The sequence below is a fragment of the Heterocephalus glaber genome, unplaced genomic scaffold (genome assembly GCF_053883595.1).
Source record: "Heterocephalus glaber isolate CG9 unplaced genomic scaffold, H.glaber_assembly_v1.0 deba00000470, whole genome shotgun sequence".
Taxonomy (NCBI): Eukaryota; Metazoa; Chordata; class Mammalia; order Rodentia; family Bathyergidae; genus Heterocephalus; species Heterocephalus glaber.
Genome location: NW_028258145.1, coordinates 28,865,909 through 28,888,861, shown reverse-complemented (window position 1 = coordinate 28,888,861; position 22,953 = coordinate 28,865,909). Strand labels below are relative to the sequence as shown.

The window sequence follows — 22,953 nt, the reverse complement described above, 5'->3', positions numbered from 1 at the left end:
GGGAGAATGTGTCTTGTTGGGTATGCCTCAACCCTGAGGCAGGTCCTTGGTCTGTAATTCCCAGTAGCTGGGGACTGATAGAGGGAATCCAGTAAGGAAAAGAGTCAGACTAGAGAAAGTGAAGTTCCAGAGGAGGCTTAGGTTGACCTGTGAAGCCAAGGCAGCAAGTGACAGGGGACCTGGGATTTCTTTTCCAGTACAGATGGCATTTCCTTTCAGCTTTTGGCTGTTCCAGGCCTGCACCAGAGAAAACACAATGGCACCCATACCAGAGACACTGCATGAGTGTCCCAGGCAGACCCCTGAGCAGTGGGCAGCAGGCCCAAGAAGGGAGGTGTGGGCAGCGGAGGCCCACTGCCATTCTTGGTATGGTTCTCTCTCCAGGGGCAGAGTTGTGTCTGGACTTGCTCTGGGCAGCTTATAAGGCCTGGTGTGAGTTTTGTTTATGCAAGTGCAGCATAAAAGGAACAAATCCACCAGCACCGAGGCTGTTGCCACTCGAATCCTTTTGCATACATTTTTCAAATGATAATTCACTCTACCCACCCTTCCTTCCACACCCCCCAAGGCCGATTTATTGAAAAAAACACCTTATATGGTAATATTGCTAACACACCGTCAGCTGGCCTTTTTAGGGACTCTGTTTAAAGAAGATCCGCCTCTGGGGTTTTATATTGCTCTGGTATTTCTGCCAAAGACACAGCAGCCCTCAGTCCCCGGGAGGAGGACCTCTCATACCCTTGGTGAGTACTACATGGCTTCTGTGGTTTCTTCCTTTCCGGGGCTGCCTGGGCTCCTAGGTGCTGGGGGCGCCTCCAGATTGGCCTGGCTTCTGTGATGCTGGCCCAGGTCATGGATCGAGGCCCTCAGTGACAGCAGTGCCTGCAAGCACATGGTTTCCTGCCTGAAAAAGGCCTTTCCAGCCAGGGGGTATCCTGGGGCAGGGACAATTTAGACTTATACTCCTTATCAGGCTAGGAGGCAGCTGGGATGTGGTACTTACAGTTTCTAGTTGTCTTGCTCACTCAGATATCCTTTGTCATGGGTTAGAATGTCTGGGAGGCTGTCTTGAGGAGCAGATATTTGGCAGAGATACAACTTCTTCTCAGGCTATTTGAGCAAAACCACTGATGTTCCTGGTGTTCATGAAATGTCCATGCTGGAAATAGGGTATTTTATTCAGTCCCCATTGGGTCTCTCTATCCTCTAATTTGTGCTTGGCTAAGGTAAATGGAGAATGGGAACAGTCACTGTGGGATGAGGAAAAGGATTGGGGTAGAGATAAGAGTCTTATAGCATTGATATAGGGAAAATAAATGTAACTCCTAACCTTCTAGATGTCAGATACACTGAGTTTGTTGTGTTCCCCAAAACTGAAGAATGAATTCTAAGGAACAACAGAGGTTAAGAGTAGGAAAATTTTATTGAGAAAAAGAGCTCCTAAGAGACAGGAAGGGACCTGAAAGTGAGTTGCTTCAGACTTCACTTCACAGAGGAAGTTTTATAGAGCAAAATTATGAGGTGGGTACAATGTGGTTCAAAACTATGATCAACCAATAAGATTACAAGTATAGCCACTTAGGTAATATTGATCCAATGGGAAGCAGGTTTTGTAACAAGTGTACATAGAAAGAACAAAGACCTTTTAAGGAAGAGATGAATCAGAAGGTCCTGGTCACCCACTGGAGTGACTGAGGTCTATCTAGATTTTATTGGACCAGATGATGCCAATTATAGTATATTGCTTCTCCCTCAGGGAGAGATGTAGGCCTGGTCATTCCTTCTTTATCTTGAGGCCTGGCCTTCAACAGATGCACCTCCAGCCACAGTTGTAATGTGTTCTCATCCTCTGCACTGACTCCTCCAAGAGCCTAGCCCTTCCTGACTGCCTATAATATTTCTACCTAACTTAACTATCTATAATAGCATCATTAAGTTTTTGGACTAGAAAGAACTTGGGAGACAGCTAATTGATTCTCCTTTCATGAGGACAGTGAAGCCCAGAACAATAAAGCAACTCATCCGTTAAGACTTACACCCAGCTGTGAAATCACCTGCCAGGGTCATTATCCCCCCTCTAAAACACACATATATACACACACATGCACCAAGAATCAAGAGGAAGTGAGACAGAAGAGCCACTTCCACTTTTATGGACAGAAGCTACTAGCATCTTTTAATAGCTGAAGCAGGCTTGTGTCATGGCACAGGACCTTAGAGGCAAACTGCATGGCTACTAAAGCTATAGAGTGGCCTCCATTTCCTCATCTCCAAAATGGAGTAATTTTAATAGTATTACTCGATAGCTCTGTTATAAAGATTAAATGTATAAAGTACAGCAATCAGCTCAAGATGGCCAGGGTCTGGGCCTGAGTTATCAAACTTTAAGAATCACCTGGAAAGCTTGCTAAAACACAGATATGGCTCTATACTCAACCCAGATTCTAATTCACTAGGCTGGGGGAAGAGGGACAATAATCTGCATTCCTAAGAAGTCTCTGGTAATCAAGTAAAGCTGAGGCTGCTGATCTGGGAATACACTTTGTGTACTATTTGAATGTGAGTTTTATTTTGAGACTAGCCTTTGGGATGAAAAGAGACAGAGCTTCCCATGACAGAGATGGGTGGTGCTGAAGAAGCTGCTATGCACAGGTAAGAGTCTACATGCAAGACTTGAGAAACTGTCATGGGCCGTTTGACATCATGACCTTTCTTCTTTCCTTTTGTTCTTTCACTCACATTTATTGAACACTTGATATATGTCAATCACTGTCCCTGGGAGACAGTGTAGGAGCTTCTGCAATCACTGGAAGAGATAGATAAGCAGATAAGAACCATGGAATGTGTGATAGGAGAAAAACCCAAGAGGAGCCTGGCTGTTATCAGAGAAGGCCTCCTGAAACAAGGGGTGCCTAGGTCACCTCCTGGAGGAGGGTAGTCCTGGTAAAGAGGAAACGTGGTCCTTGGTACTATAAATGGCTTCATTCCATGGAATTTAGATTGCAAAGCAAGAAGCAGGAAGACCCACATTCAGAGGTGTGGGTAGAATCAATGTTTTACTTTTGTGTGCTAAAATATGATTGAGAAATGGGGCATCATGAAAGGGTTTAACCTAAAGGGTGGCAGGAAGAGGTCTGTATTGTGAAGGGACTGCTTTGGCAGCTGTGGGGTAAGAGTGGCACTGCAGTGTGCAGGTCCTGAGTTGGTGGCATCAGTGGCATAGAGGTAGAATTAAGAAGGGCTGGTGATTGGCTGGGAGAGAGGAGAGAGACAGCAGGGTGTTGGGTGTGGATGCAGTGATGCTCTGAAGGTAATTCCAGGTAGAGCCAGTGATGAGGAGAGCAGTACTAGAAATGTACATTGAGATCAGGAGGCATGGGGGCACAGGTGCATGTAGACACACAATAGGTGGTTGGCTCTGTGAATCTGAACAAGTCAACCAGATTGCTGTTAGAATTTTCCACTGTGTCCATATTTTTCATGAAACAACTTCTCTCTGAAATCATATATGGATTAGATTAGATCATAGATCATATATGGACTAGCTTTCCATCACTATAATAAAATACCTAAGATAACTAACTTAAAAAGTGAAAAGGTTTATTTTACCTCTCAGTTTTGGAGTTTTCAGGCCATGATCACTTGGACCTGTTGCTTTGGACTTGTGGCAGCATATTATGGCAAGAGCACATGCAGAGCAAAATTGCTAATCTCACAAGTCAGTAATTAAAAGAGAGAGAGGCCAGAGGTCCACATCCTTCTTCAAGAGTACACCCCTATTAACCTAAGGACTCCCCACTAAGCCCTCCTTGTAAAGGTTCTCCCTTCTCCCCATTATGCTACTCTAGGACCAAGCCTTTAACACATGGGCCTTTGGGAGACATACAACATCCCAAAGATAGATTAGATAGATAGATAGATAGATAGATAGATAGATAGATAGATAGATAGATACAGATAACAATAGGAAGATAAACAGGTATTTATATGTCATTTAAAGCCCTTGCCCAATATTATATCCATAACTATTATTAGAAATCCCATTATCCAGAGGCCTTCCTTTTAGAGCTAAAACTTTCTACTAAAATGAAATATCTTTGGGAACTGGCATAAATTCAAACTTCAGTAGTCATTGATTTTGTGAAACAGATTATGTAATTCCTTCCAATATGATAGGCTCCATCCCAGAAATAAGTTTTAACAAAAAAGAATAAGAGAAATTAATAAGAAGTTTCTTGTGGTCCTTTACAACAGGGGTTGACAAATATTTTCTGTAGAGGGTCAGATAGTAAATATTTTAGGCCTTATAAGCCTGAAGGTCTGTCACAGTTACCTTCGACTCTGCTACTGTAACAAAAGCAGCCATAGACAATATGGAAATTATAGGCATTTCTGTGTTCCAATAAAACTTTACTTATAGACACTAAAATTGAACTTCCTATAATTTTCAGAGGCCCTGGGCTATTATTCCTCTACTGCTTTCTTTTCAACCATTTAAAAATGTAAAAACCATCCTTAGTTTGTGGGTTTCACAAAAATAGAACTGAGTGTGCCTACCCTGATTTACAATTTATACAGCATTTTCATTTCCGTTATTTCATTTGATCCATGATCTTGTGATATAGATGTTATCATTTCCATTTTATAGCAGAGCCAGGCAGGGACATAGATAAGGTTTTAGGAAAGCTGTGCCAGGAGGGAGGATAAAGGCAAAGAAAGAAAAAGTGAGAGAAAATCTGTAGCCAAACTTCATCCGTCCGGGTGGGGGAGAGGGTGAGTCTTCACACCTCTGTCCTCCTGCTGAGTTGAGGGTGGCCAGGGAGATGGTTGAGTGAGAAGATTATTTGCACTCATTACGTCTGGTTTCTGGCTACCTCCGAGGGAAAAATAATAAAAGCTGCCTTTCTAACTCTGTGAGATCCTCAATGAAGCCCAGATGTGGTACATGCTGGAGGAGTCAAAAAAATTCCTCAGCTTCCCAAGAGTGCAAAGTGGTTGTGACCCCAGGAAACCACAGTGACTTTGGCTCCGGTTCAGCTGACATGCTTGAGACTAGCCACAAATTACCAGAAAGAGCTGAGGATGGTTCAGAATTTCTCCTGGCAGAGACATTGCAGAAGTCTGAGTCCAGGACAGAGCCCCTCATCTTAGGCCGGTGGCACCCCACAGAGGCTCCAGGCTGCCGGCCCTCACCTGCTTTCCTTGTCCTCACTTCTCCTTTGTTTCTGCTTCAGAGAAGTGGATCTAAAGCACCTGGAGTGCCACAGAATGGTCTTGACAGCTTGAAGTCACTGTGTAGTTTGTCTAGGCAGCCACACTGTTTGGGAAACAAAGTCCAAGTGTCTGAATCTTTCTGTGTAGGAGGACACCAGGAGGGAGACAAAAGGGTTCACTGAAAAGCCAGAGGGGATTGAACTACAAATCACACCAGAGAGAGGGCTGCTAAGGGGACCAAGTGCAAGAGAGCCTCAGAGGTGCAGCTTTGCCTCCTGGTGGGCCTCTGCTCGGGATGCCTGTCACCCTCAAGGCAGACCACCTGCTAGAACAGGATGGGTTCACCATTTGCTATCCAGCTTGTAAGGCTCTGCCCATGTGGCTCCTAATGGGGGCGGGGTGAGCAGACCAGGTCTGGCAGGGGCCACTAGGTGGTGGGATTGTCACCCAATGTTTATTAAGCACCTACTGTGTGCTAAACACTGAGTGGGTTAAGTGCTAATGCTGTAAATGTCAATCCCAACATGGTCCTGGCAAAGGAGGAGCTCAGAGATTCATGGAGAGAAAAAAACACAGACCCCTTTGTTTTAGGGTTTTTGCTGCCAACAGCTCCAGAGAAAAAGGCAAAAGCAAAAATAACAAACATGGAGAAGTTATGATAGTTTCACTGAAGTGATGAGGAAGGCACAGGCTCAAGATTTGGACCTGTCCTGGGATGATGCCAGACCTGTCTCCCAGCCTTTTCTGGCTAGTAGGTCTCTGGCCAAGTCCTTTAATTTCTTTGAGACTTAGTTTTCAAAAGTATAAAATAGGATTTCAAATAGCTTCTTTCAGGGCTGTTATGAGGATTAAATAGATGACACTATATATGTGAATGACTCCAATTTTTTAAATTAAAAAACATTTCTACAAATACTGAACATACTATGATGTTTCACTCAATAAAGCAACTTGCACCTTTTTCATTCCATTAAATATTTTGCTTTTTCCATTGTACAGAGGTATCAACTTACTTATTCAGTAACTTTTTTTGACATTAAGGTAGTTCCCAATTTTGGTCTTTTTTTTTTTTTTTTTTTTTTTGAGACAGGGTCTCTCTATGTAGTTCAGGTAGTTCAGGCTGACCTTGAACTCACTATGTAGTCCAAGCTGGTTTCAAATTTGCAGCCATCCTTCTGCTTCAACCTCCCAAGTACTAGGATTACAGGTATGTTCCACCACACCTAGTTTCAGTTTTGGTTATTTTAGTTTAGTTTAGTTTTTTTTTTTTTTTAGAGTGGGTCTCACTATGTAGTCCAGGCTGATCTTCAACTTACTATGTAGCCCAGGCTGGCCTTGAACTCTCAGCAATTTTCCTGCTTTAACCTCCTGAGTGCTGGGATTATAAGCATGCAACACCATGCCCAGCCCAATTTTGGTCATTTAAAACAAATCTATGATAAAGATGCTCTTGTCCATTTCATTTCCTTTATTTCATTCAATCCATCTTCCATGATGACAGGTTGTCCATTCATGACAAGTTGACATTCACCCATTAATTAACACCTTTTGGTAACATGAATTCAGCCAGCTATAAATATGCCTACTGGTGTTATTGCCCAGCCATATCTCTTCATCCATGGGGACATTCTGTTCTGAGCCCTGTGGGCCAGGTTAGAGATGGGACAGATTTCCTTGGCTATGGGGGCCAACAGTGCAGAAGCAAGGCTGAGTTTAAGAAGTCACAGCAGGCTTCTCTCCTGTTGTGAGCCCTGCTTTAACTATAACTGGGAGGGGCTTCCTTTTAGTGCTAACAAGCCCCTGTTTCACTTCTGCTTCATCTTTCTGGCCTTGTATCCACTGTCTCCCTTGCTGTCTAGCTTCAGCAGAAGGCCATTTGGGTATCCATAGCATTTCTCCTCCTTTCCATGGCACAGCCACCAGTGGTGCACATTCTGAATGACACTTCTCAGGTTGTTCAGTCAGTGGAGCATGAATGACACTTCTGCAGCCTTCTTCCTTCACAGATGCTTTCTCTTTCCTTGTCTTGCACCTCTCTTTTCATCAGGCTCTGAAAGTCTGTCTGCCTGACCCCTCAGCTGAGGCATTTTTCACATCCACTGTTCCCTACTGGTGGTGTCCCAGCTAAGAGCCAACCTGCTCACTGCCTCCTGAGGTTCTGCTGCTTCTCCTTCATCACCAAGGGTCAAGAATTTTCAGATGCTGTCTTTAACTCAAAAGGAGGGAGGGAGGTCTACAGCAAATACTGAAAAAATTAATTCCTTCAACACCTTGTATCCGTCCTGATTCAGCTGTCAGCATTGGAAGAGAGAACTCTCAAGGCAGTGGGCAGTGAGTCCCATCTTGATGCTTTTTCCTTCCCTCTCCTCTCAAGCTGCCCTTTCCTCTTCAAGGTGCTTTCCCCTAGGACTGTACAGTTCATCAATAACGCCTGTATTTTTCTTCTTTAATGTATGTTGTTGATTTTTTATTCTATGAACTATAAATGAATACAGTCTCCTTCTAAAATGTTAAACCATTAGATGTAACTCAGCACCTCCTCTTCTAGACCCCTCCCCATGCTCAGAAGTAATCAAGAGAACCAGTCTATAATGTGTCGTTTCAGAGCTTTTTGCTATGTAATTAAACCCACAAGTATAAAATCAGTAAAACACCTGATAATGTTTTACGCTTTTAAAAGAAGTCACATAAATGGTTTTATGCTGCACATTCTATTCTTCGACTTGCTGTTCTCACTCAGAAGAATGGTTTAAAAATCTACCCATGTTCATCTATATAGCCCCACCTTACCCTTCTCTTAACTACAGTACAGTATCCTATTATTTGGACATTTAGGTAGTTCCAAATTTTGCACTGTGTGTTTCCCTAAAGAGAAACAGTTTTCCCACACATTTACCAACACCTATTATAAAACTTTGAATCTTAACAATATGATGTTGGAAGATGGTATTATATAATTTGCATTTCTCTGATAACTAGTAAAGCTAAGCAGCTTTTGTTCAGTATTTTCATTTCCTTTCCTGTACTCCCATTCATAGTCTTTGTTTTTCTTCTCAGCTATTTCCTTTTTTTTGAAGGAAAATGATGGTTCTCACTATGTAGTCTAGGGTGGCCTTGAACTCATAACTTTCTTGCCTAGGCCTCCCCAGTACAGAGATTATAGGCATGCAACACTATATCCAGCTGAACTATTTACTTTCTTGTGATGTTTAGGAGTTCTTTAAATAATAATCCTTTGTTAACTATATTGTAAGTTTTTTCAACTCCTTTCCTAACTCTTAAGTCTTTTAGGGTTCTCTCCACTGGATGAAAGCTTTGTAACCATTTCAAGTCTTTAAAAGAAGGTATTAGTTTAGTAGAATTACCATAATGAAGTACCACAGACTGGGTGCCTTTAACAAAAGAACTTTATGTTCTCGTGGTTCTGGAGAGTAGAAGTCTGAGATCCAGGTGTTGGCAAGGTTGGCTTCTCCTGAGCCTGCTTCCTTGGCTTATAGATGGCTCGATCTCACTGTGTCCTCACTGGCTCACCCTTGGGTGGATCTGTGTCCTGTCTCTTCTTATAAAGACATATTTAGACCAGATAAATTGAACTAATGATCTCATTTTAATTTAACTACTCACTTTAAAGACCTTATCTCCAAATACAGTCATATTCTGAGGTACTGGGGGTTAGGAATTCAATATATGAACTTGAGAGGTGGTCACAATTCAGTCCATAACAGCAGGGTAGAGGGAAAAGACCAACTGCTGGGGAGTGACAGACTAGGTCATACCTGGAACTAGACCCTCATTGCAGGGGAGGTCGGGCCCCAAAGACAAGAAGAATGATTGCTTCTCGGCCTTTTGGCTAAGATCAAGTGAAGAAGAATGTACCCAGCTGGATTGAACAAGCAGCTGAATAATTCTCTTCTCCATTTTCCAAGGTGCTCCAGCCCCCAGTTCACTCGGCCACACTCACCATGTGTGAAGAAGAAACCACCGCACTTGTGTGTGACAATGGCTCTGGCCTGTGCAAGGCAGGCTTCGCAGGAGATGATGCCCCCCGGGCTGTCTTCCCATCCATCGTAGGCCGCCCGCGCCACCAGGTGTGTGCTTACCTGGACCCAAGGCTCTGAGCTACTAGGAGCTATGTTGTGGAAATGATGTAGATCTCGATCTCTCTCTCTCTCTCTCTCTCTCTCTCTCTCTCTGTATGTATGTTTTCTAGGGCAAGAGGCACTGTTTTCTAATTAACTGATAAAGCAGGACTTTTAAAATAGAAACAACTCAGGCCAAAACCAATATCCAGCAGGCATACAATGATGTATTATGTCTGGGTTAAATTTGAGTGTTGCTAGGTTTGGAAGAATTAAAATATATGCCTTGGCCATCAAGAAATTTTCATTTTGTGAAGATACACACACAACTAACTTAAGATCATGGGCCATAATAGAAGCAAAATATTGCACAGGAACGCAACACATGGAAGGGCTAAATCTGAATGCAGGGATTTGGGACAGGGAAGGAAAAGAGACCTGTGACTCAGAGGGCTTCAGCATGTTAGAAAATAGCACAATCAAGATTGGAAGTTAGGAAAGTACAAACACAGGGCATTTAAGAAGGGCAAGTAGAAGTGTGTGTGTGTGTGTGTCTGTGTGTGTGTGTGTGTGTAAAGTGAGGGGGAAAGTGATGGGCCTTGATTTCTCTCAGAAAATGACATTGTCTTAGGAGAGAGGAGACCAGCCCACAAGAAATCCTCCACTTCTTCTTCCTCTTCCTGTCATTTCCATTCTCACCTATGTCTGCCCACCCTTATCTTTGGTGTCCTGTTTCCAGGGAAAGAAGGGCCCTCTCCCCTTCTTCTTCCTCCTTCAGAGACATTCCAATGCACGAATCCCTCCGTGTAAAGCCTTACCGCCAATTCACTACTCTTTCCTTCTCTCTTGCATCTCAGGGTGTAATGGTGGGAATGGGCCAGAAAGACAGCTACGTCGGGGATGAGGCTCAGAGCAAGCGAGGGATCCTCACTCTCAAGTACCCCATTGAACATGGCATCATCACCAACTGGGATGACATGGAGAAGGTACAGGAAACCCCCGCCATGTGCTTATTGTAATAATACATCATCATGACCCTTGTTTCCCCTAGCCCATTTGTCCTGTCAACTCTTCCTCAAAAATATTTTTCACAGTTTTCCTTTCTATCTCCAGAACCATTTCTTCAATCTAGCCTGCCAACCTTTCTCCCTGGTCTATACTGTAGTGGCTTCCCGCTGGTTTGTCTCCTGCCCTCACTCAGCCAATTAATTCTCTACCCTGATACAAAGCTTCACTTTCCAAAAATATCAGCACATGTCACTCACCTCTAAAACTTTGGTAGATCCTCATTAACAGCAGTAGGTTCCTACCTCTCTGTAGTGGTGTCTGAGGGCCTGGCCACACTGTTCCCAGCTTCCTCCTCTCATGCAGCATTCACTCTGGCTGGTGCTTGCCCTTGTTTAGAGTGTTGATGCTGCCTCCAGAGATGCAAATAACCCTTTTCCTTTCCCCTATTATACGTTCAGCCAGATGCATTAATGCTATGTTATAATAATGATTCTCTAATGAAACTCTTTTTCATTTATTTATTTTTTATAGTACTGGAGCTTGAACCCAAGGTTTTTGTACTGAACTACATAACCAGCTTTTTAAAAAAAATTTTTTTTTTTAAATTTTGTGACAAGGTTTTGCTAAGTCTCTAAGCTGCCCAGGCTGGGTATGAACTTTAGATCCTCCAGCCTCAGCCTCCCAGAGTCCAGGAATTATAGGTGTGTACCACCATGCCTGGCTTTCTAAAATCTTTTTTGCATAAGAAAATATAGAGGAGGCAATTTTTAAACGGAAGCATTTGTGATAAACAAAATTATGTATGCAAAATGCTAACACAGCCTTCCTAACATTCTTCTGATCAGTTCCACTGACAGCTGACTGAGAATTCTTATTTCTATTATGACTGTTTTCTGAAATACAATAGAGAGCTTATTGACTAGACTACAACTGGCCATGAAGAACATTGATTTGATATTTGTAATTCACTTATAGTTTTCTCAAAATCCTAAACTGTGGATGGAAGATTAGTACAAACAAATGCACTAGGTTTCACATCTTGCATACAGCAGGGTGGCAAACATCAAAGACACTGAAATCAGCAGAAGAGAGACCTAGGTAAGAATTCCACCCTATAAGTCTTAGTTTCCTAATTCATGAAGTAGAGATAAAAATATTTTCTTCATTAGGTTTCTTTGGAGATTAAATTAGGTAAATACTTAGTATAATCCCAAAGTGTGAATTAGTGCTCAAAAATGACAACATAAGAAACAAAAGGTTTTTCACAGTAGTGGCAATATGTGAACTCTTTACAGAAACTCTTTAAATATGTGCCTCAAAAGAAAAACTGAATAGAGTAAAGATGTCAATCTCCCCCAAATAACTAATTGCCATTCCAATAAAAGTTATGCAAAATAATAAAAAAGTATGCTTGGAGAAATAGCAAAATCACGAGAAAGTGGGCAAGAAAAATTATCAAGAAAGACTTGCTACATCCAACTGCTAAAATATTGCTGGGTGTCGTGGTGCACACCTGTAATTTAAGAGCTTGTGAGGCTGGGACAGGAGGATCACCAAGAGTTTAAGCCCTTCCTGGGATACACAATGAGTTCAAGGCTAGCCTGTACTGCATAGTAAGACTCTGTCTCAAAAAAAGAAAAACAAACTAAAATATAATGTGAGTCATAAAAATTAAAACAACTTGCCACTAACACAAAGATAAAGAGAAAATATATGGTGAATGAAACATCTAACTCCTGAGAGGAGAAAGGATTATTTCAATGAATTATTCTGAACTAGCTTACTAGTTATTTGGTGTGTGTTGGGGAAGTTCCAACCCTTCCCTCATACCATTTCACTAAATACACATCAATTAAATATAAAGATTCAAGGATTAAAAAATACAATAAAATAGGGCTGGGGATTTAGCTCAGTGGCACCATGCCTGCCTCACAAGCACAAGGTCCTGAGTTCGATCCCTGGTACCAAAAAAGAATAATAATAAATAAAATAAAACAAATGTGAGCATTTAAAATCATAACTTCTGTTATGTCAAAAATAAATAAAATTTAGCCAGGCACAGTGGTACACACCTGTAATTCCCACTACTGAGGAGGCTGAGGCAGGAGGGTCACAAGTTTGAGCCTTGCCTGAGCATTTTAGTGAGACCCTGTCTCAAAATAAAAAATAAGAAGGGCTGGAGATGTAGCTCAATGGTAGAGTACTCCTGGGTTCAATCCCCAGGGCCACCAAAAAACAAAAAAAAAGTCAAGCAACATATTGTAAAAATGTTATACATGCATTGAATAATTAATACAAGTTAATATAAATTGATAATTTAAAATGTTCTACAAAAATCATAGGACATGAACAGATAACTGTGCCAAATGGAAATTATAAAAATGATAAAAACAAATTTTAAAAATCAAAGTAAAACAACTAGGTATGCTTTTTACCTATCAAATTATTTCATATTTTAAGAGTGAGAGTTCTTAATTCAGGTAAAACAGCCACTTTCTTATTCCAAGGAAAGGAGGAGGTAGCTTCTCTGTTGCTAACAGGAATCAGTTTCCAATTGCCATGCATGCCCCTTAGCCCAATAAATCCACATTTAGAATTCTTCTTTGTAGAATATCCTGAATTCTAAAACAGAAAATGTAATATGCACAAAGATAGCTATCACAAGGTAATTTATAAATAAAAGTAAAAGACACTATGAGTGGTAATGTGATTAAATATATATGATGAAATGTGTAAGCAGTGAGAATGTTTCTTTAATGTACTAAAAATAAACATTTACTGTGAAAAGCAAAAACAAATTGGAACATAGTGTTAGAATAAAGAAGGGATATACAATAAATAACACATTTTAAAAGACATAAAGATAGAAGATTTAGAAGGAGAAAAAAGCCAAAACATTAACTGCTATTAAGTGATATAAATATGAAATGTTTTTATTTCATTTAAAAATATTTTCCCAATTTTTAAACTATCAAAATTTTTATCTTTTAAGGCATAGTACTTCATAAAAAAAATAAAATGAAGTGCAGATTCTTGGGCTTACACCTAAAGGTGCTGATTTGGTGGGTCTGGGATGCAGCCTAGGAACCTGCACTTACAACAATGATCCCAGGCAGAGCTGACACTGAGCATTTGGGACCTTTTAAGAAACACTCTATTACCCCATTAAGGCCAGGTCCTTCCTCCATGCTTCTGTGAAACTTTCACAGTCCAGGGACTCTGTGCCATTTCCTCTGCCTCAGATGTCCTTCCCATCTCTGGAGATTTTTGTTTTTAGGCCCATTCAGATCCCCTAGATAATGATAACTCTTGCCTCTTCCTCCACTTACAATGTAGCTTGTGTCTTTGTGTTTTGTCTTTGTGACTCTCATTCCTCTAGACTTTGAAACTAAACCCTGAGTGCCATGTCTGATTCATATCTATCTTCATCATCCTTGGCACCATCCCAAAGTCCATAAATATATGGATCTGATGGGATCAAATGACCCTGTGCCCCACCTCTGAAGCAATCAGCACCCCATGTCTCTGATGCTATTTGCCAAATTCCTCTGAAATGAAGACTTGTTTTGGCTTTCTTGGATCGCTAAAAAGGGAAGGGGATATGGGAGGGAGAAATAACTTTCTTTCAAGTACCAGTTCTCAACCAGAATAGTTTTTCCTAGCGGACATTTGGTAATTCTAGAGACATTTTTGATCATCATACCAGGAGAAGCACTACTAGCATCTACAGGGTGGAGCCCAGAGATGCTGCTAAATATCTTTTAATGCATGGGTCTTCCCCCTACAACATGGAATTATCCAGACTAAAATGCCATGGATCTGAGCTTATGAAACCTGTGCTCCAAAGCACCAGCCTGATCATAAATAAATAGTGAAAACTGAACCCTAGCATACTGTATTTGTCAGGTTCCCAGCAGGAGGGGTCACACTCACTTTCTTTGTTTATGTGATTAAATGAAAGACTACTTACAGTGGTGTGAGCAGGTTTAAAGCACTCAGAAAAGGATGTTGAGGCACCCAAGTAGTAGCAACAATGGAAGCTCTTATATCCCTAACCCTAAAGGTGTGAGGTGGGAGAGGGCAAAATGTTGCTGGAGCCCAAGGAGAGCTGGAGTCCTAGAAGAGGGGTCACCCAACAGGAGCTATGTTCATGAAGGACTGCACTGCCAGAAACACCCTGATCTCTTTCTCTCCCCCAGTGTATGTTCTCTGCTAGTTTCTTCCATCAGCCAACCATAGCCAGAAGCCAGAAAGCAACGATGCAAAACACCTGGTTCCCCTTGGGCATAAAGCAACAGGAAAAAGAGAGAGAAGAGGGAAGAAGAGGTCACATGGAAATAATCAACACAGAGAAGATATTAGCTCCAGGTCTGGCCTGGGGGGCCCTGTTGAGAGAGAATATACCCTCTAAATCTCAATATACTGTCTAAATGTTCAGGACTGACCATTCTCTTCTTTAGATCCAGCCCCATCCTGTGCAAGAGTGGGCCAGACTCCCCCAGCATGGGCAGGTCAGGCAGATTCTCTCAGCCCACTGGGAGTCTGCAGGGCTCATCTGGCTTTTTTCTCAACCAGATCTGGCACCACTCCTTCTACAATGAGCTGCGAGTAGCACCAGAAGAACACCCCACCCTGCTCACAGAGGCCCCACTAAATCCCAAGGCCAACAGGGAGAAGATGACACAGGTAAGATCCAGGAAGACTTGAGCACTGGCCCAAGAATGCAACATGGATGCTCAGTCATATACTTTCTACCCTTCATGTGTCAATGTAACAGAATTTTTTAGGACCTGCTATACACATGGTCAGACCAGGCCCTATGGGAAGTGGAAGTAAGATAAAGAAGTACCAAATTGGCATAGTCTCCGCCCTTAATAAGATTACAAACCACTGTTCCAAGAATTACTGTCATTGTTGCCACATCATCCTTTGTTCTTCATTGCCCTTTCAGATTATGTTTGAAACTTTCAACGTCCCTGCTATGTATGTCGCCATTCAAGCTGTGCTCTCCCTCTATGCCTCTGGCCGCACCACAGGTAAGAGGCCCTGGAGTCCATTCCTTTTTTGACTTCAGGGGAAGTAGGGCCAAGCTGGGCTTCTGCATAGGCTCCTGCTCAGAAGAATCAAAGGGACAGCCAAAGTCCAGGGGAACTTTAGGTACTGAAACCATGTACTGAAAGAAAGAAAGAAAGAAACAAACAAACAAACAAACAAACAAAAAAGCTCAGGGGGAACTCTTGCTTAGGGATGACAGAGGGGAATGCTCATAGGGAATGCTGGATTTGAGAATAGTTCATATTGTTGGAAAGAATTTATCTGAACAAAGCATAACTAGTACATCCTTTGTCCTCCTCTCATTGGGCAATGCTTTTCCCCCAAAGTAGTCTTTCTAGGAGCTTATAGACACATCCCATGATATTGGAATGTTTCTGCCTCAGGAAGCAGCAACAGAAGAACCTATGATAATGGATGTGCCAGCAGGTGGCTTTGCTACAGAAGGGTGCTCAGGCAACAGAGAACCTCAACATACAGTGATCCTTAATAGAGACTCAACAGCTTCCATAAACACTGTTCAAACATTCATTCATCATATATTACTTGATTTATTCATTTGTTCATCCATCAAATATTTTCCATTGCTCTCTATGATATGTTATATCACACACCAGGCCATGGGCATACACTGATAAGACAGACCCTGACATTTTGTTTTTTATTTATTTATTTTCCCAGTACTGGGGATCAAATTCACAGACCCTGCCATTTTCCAGCTAACAGTTTAGTGGGGGAGACACAAAATTAAAAGATAATTACTACAGATAATCAGATTAAAGATAATTACTATAGGCAGTAAAGACAGAGAGAGGGAAACATATGGCATACACAGTGTTATATCCTGGGCTTTGCACTTGATTTTATGGTGTAAAAATGTTTATTGGACACATAATAGTCATTAGGTGATGGTTCCATTATTTATTTATTTCACTATTTCTCTATTGCTAGACCTTTAGATTGTCTGAGTTTTATAATAAAATATGGTGTGATAAAAATCCTTACACAAGAGTAAGTTACTAAAAACAAACCAAAAAAAAAAGTAAGTTACTGGTTTCTGAGTATTTATTTTGTGTCTGAACCATCTCATTATGTTTAATGGTTTCTTAGTTGATTCTTCTGAGTCTTCTAAATATAAAACCATGTCATCTGCAAATAATGGCAATTGTTTCCTTTTGCTAATAATCTTCTTGTTTCTGTTTTCTGTCTTAGTACATTAGCTAGATCATCCAGGATAATATTCAATAATAATAGTGATATTCAATAATAATAGTTTCTCTACCAATTATGATGTGACTGTTGGATCAATAGAGATTTCTTATGTTGAGAAATCTTACCTCCTTTCATGGTTTACTAAAAGGGTTTTTTTGTTTTGTTTGTGACAGGGTCCCATTAATGTAGTTCAGGCTGGCCTTGAACCCACTATGTAGCCTAGCCTAGCCTTGAACTCCTCCTGCTTCAGCCTTCCAAGTGCTGGGGTTATAGGTGTGTGCAATCACACCCAGCTACTAAAAGTTTTATGAGTAGATAATATTAATCTTTTTCAAATTGGCTTTTTTTCATAGCTCTTCTGGATTTAACATTCTCATTGTAGGTGCATATGACTCCTAAAAGATTTGCAAAGTATTCAATCTCATTTAAAAGAGTGCACAGTCCAGATTTAATACAAATTGACAAGTGTACACTGCCATGAATGTGTTTCAAGGAATCTAAGAAATGGAGACATTTTGCTTGCCTTTCAGAGGCCTACAGTCTCATGTGGGAGGGAAAGACTTTTGATCACACACACACACACACACACACACACACACACACATTTCTCATGCTGGGTGAATTTTGTTAACTACTAAAGAAAAATACAGTACAAGTAGTTGAAGATTGCTTGGTAACAGATCCTAGAAACAGATGAGAGACAAAATGAAGTTTTCAGAAACCCTCTCCTCTCTGTCCACAGGCATTGTCCTGGATTCAGGGGATGGGGTCACCCACAATGTCCCCATCTATGAGGGCTATGCCTTGCCCCATGCTATCATGCGCCTTGACCTGGCTGGCCGCGACCTAACGGACTACCTCATGAAGATCCTCACAGAGAGAGGCTATTCTTTTGTGACCACAGGTATCCAGCCCCTTTCTTGATTCTGACTTGAGTTCAGAGCCAAATCTGACATAGGACAGAAGTTCTCAGAACTGATGAGAATTGTTTGACCCTGTGTCCTCAAACTGTCATGGGGTGGACTGAGACAGGGCTGTGCCTCTGAACAAGACCAGATAGTCAGGGTAGCCTTACTGAAGGAGGAAAGTGCCCAAGTCACCCCAGGGAGGGGGACAAGGCTGAGATCTAGTTGTTCTAAATAGCACTTGACTAAACCCTCCTTTATGCCCTTCCTCAGCATTCCCTCTTTCCCCAGAAATCTACTGCTGCCTCTGTTCATGTCTCTCTAGAACCAGTAGTTTTGACAAGGCTAAATGGGAGTGAAGATTCAGTGCATTTCATTACCTACAGGTGCCTATGTTGTGTCTGAGGACAAATGGAATAAAAAAGGTCTGAATTTCTCAGGAGAGAGGGTCATGTGGCCCACCATGGCAAGAGAAGTTTCTAGGAAAGGGTCTCTTAGATTCTGTTAAGGTCACAAAGTTGAGACTGAATCTAAACTGGAAATGTACCTGTTTATTTTATCATTCATTTTAATGCTACCTACAAAGTAGTATTAAAATAAATGTGACTTTGTTGAGACTGAGAGATGAAAGCAAGGAGAAAATGCAGAGTCCGACTTGGGCATCAAGCCTTTGAACTCTTGCTTTTGAAAGAGGAGTTGAAAATTAATATGGGATGGAGAGACCCTTGTCCCTTTTCAGAGGCAATTCTATCATCATCCTAAGACAAAGTAGTTGTGAAGGGGAGTGGGGGGGGGGATTCATGGAGATAACAACAGCACAACCAAAGCGGCAGAGTTGAGTATCCACTTTCTGTCATTTCTGCTCCTTCCAGCTGAGCGAGAAATCGTGCGAGACATCAAGGAGAAGCTGTGCTATGTGGCCCTGGATTTTGAGAATGAAATGGCCACAGCAGCCTCATCTTCCTCTCTGGAGAAGAGCTATGAGCTGCCAGATGGGCAGGTCATCACCATTGGCAATGAGCGCTTCCGCTGCCCTGAAACCCTCTTCCAGCCTTCCTTCATTGGTGAGCTGTGCTCACAGGACCTGCTGATGGATCTAGAGGGGTCAGGGGGTGTGAGTTATGGAAAGAAACTCCAGGAGTCATGAACACTTCATTTATTGTTATACATATTCCACATTTTACTAGGAAGGGATAAAATTATCTAAATGGTACAATGAGATGAACTCTAAAAGAGTAAGAAAATAAAGTAAAGGAAAAGCAAGATAGAGACTATAACGTTGAGGTTGATTAAGATTGAGGCTGATGTACTACATGTGTCAAGATGCTCCTGGGATCATTTAGCATTTAGGTCATAGAGATTGTATCTATAGTAGTAAAGAGAGTTGGTTTGGAGGTTATACTTGTTTTGTTTTGTGATACTAAAGATTAAACCCAGGGCCTTTGCACTGAGCTGTAGCTCCAACCCTTTTTTTATTTACTTTCAAACAGGGTCTTGCTAAGTTGCTCAGGCTGGGCTCAAACTTGGAATCCTCCTTCCTCAGTCTCCCAAAGTGCTGGGAGTATAGGTGTACACCACTCTACCTGTCTTTCAGACTTGCTTTTAACTCCTGATTCTGTCCCCTCAAGCCCTGTCTCCTTGGACTTGTTACCTTCTTCAAACTGCTGTTTCCTCATCTATAGAATGGAGATAATGATAATACATACCAGATAGTATTAAAATAAAGTTTATAATATAATTTTAATCAATTACGTCCTTGTGGAGTGCATGAGAGGAAAATGAGGAGTGGCTGCTCATGGGTGTGGGGTTTCTGTGGGAGCATTAAAAATATTCTAAAATTGCATTGTGGTAATCATTACACAACTCTGGATATACTAAAAACTACTGAACTATATACTTTTAAAGGGTGAATTTTACATTATATGAATTATATCTCAAAGCTGTGAAAAGATGATATAGAAAGATAAAAGTGTTTCATAAGAAATATCCCTTGAGCAATGATGTGAAAGATTAGAATGGAGCAGAGAGATTGAGGCGAGGGGACCAAAGACAGGGCCATGACCAGTTAGGGGGTCTGACCTTGTGATCCAGTTGAGAGGCTAATTAAGGATTTGAACTAGGGCAGTTGCAATAAGAGAAGAGGGATCATTTGAGGGTCTAAAGCTGTGTGTATGAAGTGGATGAGTGTTGACCAGTTACTGTAATCTCCACTAGGCATGGAATCTGCTGGAATTCATGAGACAACCTACAATTCTATCATGAAGTGTGACATTGACATCCGTAAGGATTTGTACGCCAACAATGTCCTCTCTGGGGGCACCACCATGTACCCTGGCATTGCCGACAGGATGCAGAAGGAGATCACAGCCCTGGCCCCCAGTACCATGAAGATCAAGGTAACTCTTGTGCTAATTGCCTTTTCCTTTTCTTTGTTCAGAGACCTGCCTACCTGGAGATGCTGCTGGGCCTGGCAGTTTGGCAGACTCTTGGATTCAGCTTCAGCCTGGTCTCCAGTCAATTTCATCTTGGGGGATTAGAGTCTTTGGGCACTGATGGGCTAGAGATGTGGTCATGTGGATGTTATACAAGAAGGGGTTGAAAGAATTTAAGATAAAAAGAATATTGAAAGGGTTGAGGCAGAAAGCAGGAGGAAGGAAATACCATAGGTAGAAAGAAAAGAAGGGGGTAACACTACAGTATTTTTCAACTTTAGAAAGAACCCTGAGGTTGCCTCAGAGTAGGAGAGTGAGAGTTTCAAAGAAGTAATGGACTGTGTGACCATAAGGCCAGCTGCCATTTCAAACTCCCAGAGACATTCTTCAATCCCTGGACAGCCTCAGTTCTGCGGTTCAACTTGGCTACAGGCTTTCCCACCCTGCTTCTCACCAGGGCTCATTGTCTCATGGGCTGTGGCAGAATGCAAGCCTACCTGCCTACAACTTCTGCTGTGCCTCTGGTCTCTAAGTAATTATAAAAACTTTTTAGGGCTTCTCGGGATCTTATTCCCAACAGGTCTAGGAAAAGAGTGAGACTATAAATAATAAATTAGTAGAAAGTTACAAAGTTTCACAATAAAGCTGAGGAATACACCTGTATAAGGAAGTATACTCCCTGACAGTATTCTGAGAGGCTCCCTCAGAAGGAAGGCTGTCCCAGGCTTTCCTCCTGCCTAGCAAACAGTGCTTATCACAGAGCAGCAGAGTGGACCACCAGAAAACCAGTGAGAGCCTGCAGGTTTTTCCAACCCAGAGTCTCGGGAGGAGCACACTTAGCAAGGCCAGATGCATGGAGAGCACAGTGCTAAACCGGGGGCAAAGGCTTTTTACAAAGACCACATGTTAAGATACCACACCTAGCCTCACCCTCAGATCTGGTTCAACAGATCTGGAGTTACCCCTTCATCTACACTGATAAACAACCACCAATGACTGGATGTATTTCCTAGTTTATCTGCCCTGAACCAGCATTCATGGAGTTTAGGATCCAGTTGGTAGATATGATCAGTTCTAAGGTAATTTTCTTCTTTTTCTTTTTTTTTTTTTTGAGACAAGTTTTCTCCATGTAGTTCAGCCTGGCCTTGAACTCACTGTGTAGTCCAAGCTGGCCTTGGACTTGCTGTGATCCTCCTGTCTCAGCCTCCTGAGTGCTGGGTCTACAAGCCCACACCACTACACCTGGCTAACATAACTTTTAAACATCCTACTTATTCTCCAATTCCATGATCTCTGCAATTTAAGAACTATGTAAAGATAAAAAGGAATTATGTAAATATTTTAAGGAGACCAAAAACAATCACCTTAGTCTCTGGTTTGCTCCAGCCCTGAATACTTAGACCCTTCATAAACTAGGAATGTCAGGGATGGTGGCACATGCTTGTAATCCCAGCATTCAGGAGGCTGAGGCAAGAGTATCACTGAGTTCAAGGTCAGCCTGGGCTACACAGTGAGCTCAAGAACCTGAACTACATAGTGAGACCTTATCTTGAAAAAGAAAAGAAGAGAAAGAGAGAAAAAAGAAGAAGAAACTAGGCAATTGGTTGAAGAGCCAAGGATTCCAGTTGGATAAAGTTCAATATTATTGGACAGGATAACCAATTTCTAAAGGTTAAGCTCAGTACTCCTAATGGCAAGAATGAGCAATGTATGCATGAACTTGGGAAATTCTCAGATGTAATAAGTTGCTGTTAGCAGAGGAACCTCAAAACAGGGTCTGCATAGATGGAAGCAACCTAGCTCAAATTGCTCATGCATTTAAACCCCACACAAGGACAGAAAAGGGTAACTTCTGTAGATGTTGTTATTGGTCAGTTTTTGCTGAGTAACAAATAGCCATAAAAATCTCAGGAGTACATAACAATGAGCATGGACTGCTCATGCATCTGCTGGTCTGCAGAAAGTCAGCTAGTCAAGGTCAGGCTTGGCTAAGAATCCCTGAAGATCTAGCCAACCTAGATCAAGTCCATGTCTCCCATTGTGGGGCCCATGTAGAGGGCCAGTAGATCCTTAAGGGAAATTTTTCTCACAAACATGGCAGAGATGTGATAGAGCATGCCTGACTACACAACCACATTTCCAGCCCCAGTTTGTGTCATGGCCATTAACATCCTGAAGGACAAGGATAACACGTTGCCCAGCTGAAAACCTCAGGGTCAAGTAATGTGTTCTTCCCATGGTAGAGTAAAGGAAGGGTGAGAGGATGAAAATTTTGAACAATAATCTAATCTACCACAATGTTTATTCTGTTCATTTCTGACCATGGTGGCTGCCCTTTCTTGAAACAGTCTGACAGCAAGGTAGAATGATTTCTGGTCTTACTTCCCTATTGTTTTTTTTGGGGGGGGGGGTGACTACACTGCACGCAGGTTCTTTGCCTGTTCTCTTGGAGGCTGTTCATCATTCACCACATTTGCTTTTTTCAGATTATTGCTCCCCCAGAGCGGAAGTACTCAGTCTGGATTGGGGGCTCCATCCTGGCCTCTCTCTCCACCTTCCAGCAAATGTGGATCAGCAAGCCTGAGTACGATGAAGCAGGGCCCTCCATCGTCCACAGGAAGTGCTTCTAAAGTCGGAATAGGTTCTCTGAGGATCCCTTTGAGATTGCTGTTACCAGTCATGAAACATTAAAACCTGCAAGACTTATTTCTCTGTGTGTGAGTCTTTTTATCCTGGGCTGTCTCACACACAATGCTAAGAGCTTTTCACACATTATTTCTAATTACAATCTCCCCTTGAGGTAGTAACTACTATTATTCCCATATTACAAATGAGGAAATTGAGGCTCAGGGAAGTAAGGTCTTGGTGAAGATCTCAGAGAACCAAGATTAAAATTCAAGTATATCTGACACCAATGCTAGTGCTCCTTTTACTTTACCAGTTTGTCTTTGTTTCTTGAATATGAGTAAGAAAGGATGAGAACTACATAACTCTCACGGAGTTAGGCAACTAGGGCTTTCACAGATGTAAGGGCTGCACACTAAAGAACAT

At 41.9% G+C, this 22,953-nt stretch overlaps 1 protein-coding gene across 1 annotated transcript; it reads left to right on the top strand.

Moving 5' to 3' along the window:
- Positions 1-486: 486 nt before the first annotated feature.
- Positions 487-22,608, top strand: Actg2 (actin gamma 2, smooth muscle). The gene is made up of 9 exons (XM_004844711.4): positions 487-743; positions 9,141-9,302; positions 10,151-10,279; positions 14,877-14,987; positions 15,253-15,337; positions 17,308-17,469; positions 18,343-18,534; positions 19,685-19,866; positions 22,389-22,608. The coding sequence occupies exons 2-9, from the start codon at positions 9,177-9,179 to the stop codon at positions 22,530-22,532; spliced, it is 1,131 nt and encodes a 376-aa protein (XP_004844768.1). The 5' UTR covers positions 487-743; positions 9,141-9,176; the 3' UTR covers positions 22,533-22,608.
- The last annotated feature ends 345 nt before the right edge of the window (positions 22,609-22,953 follow it).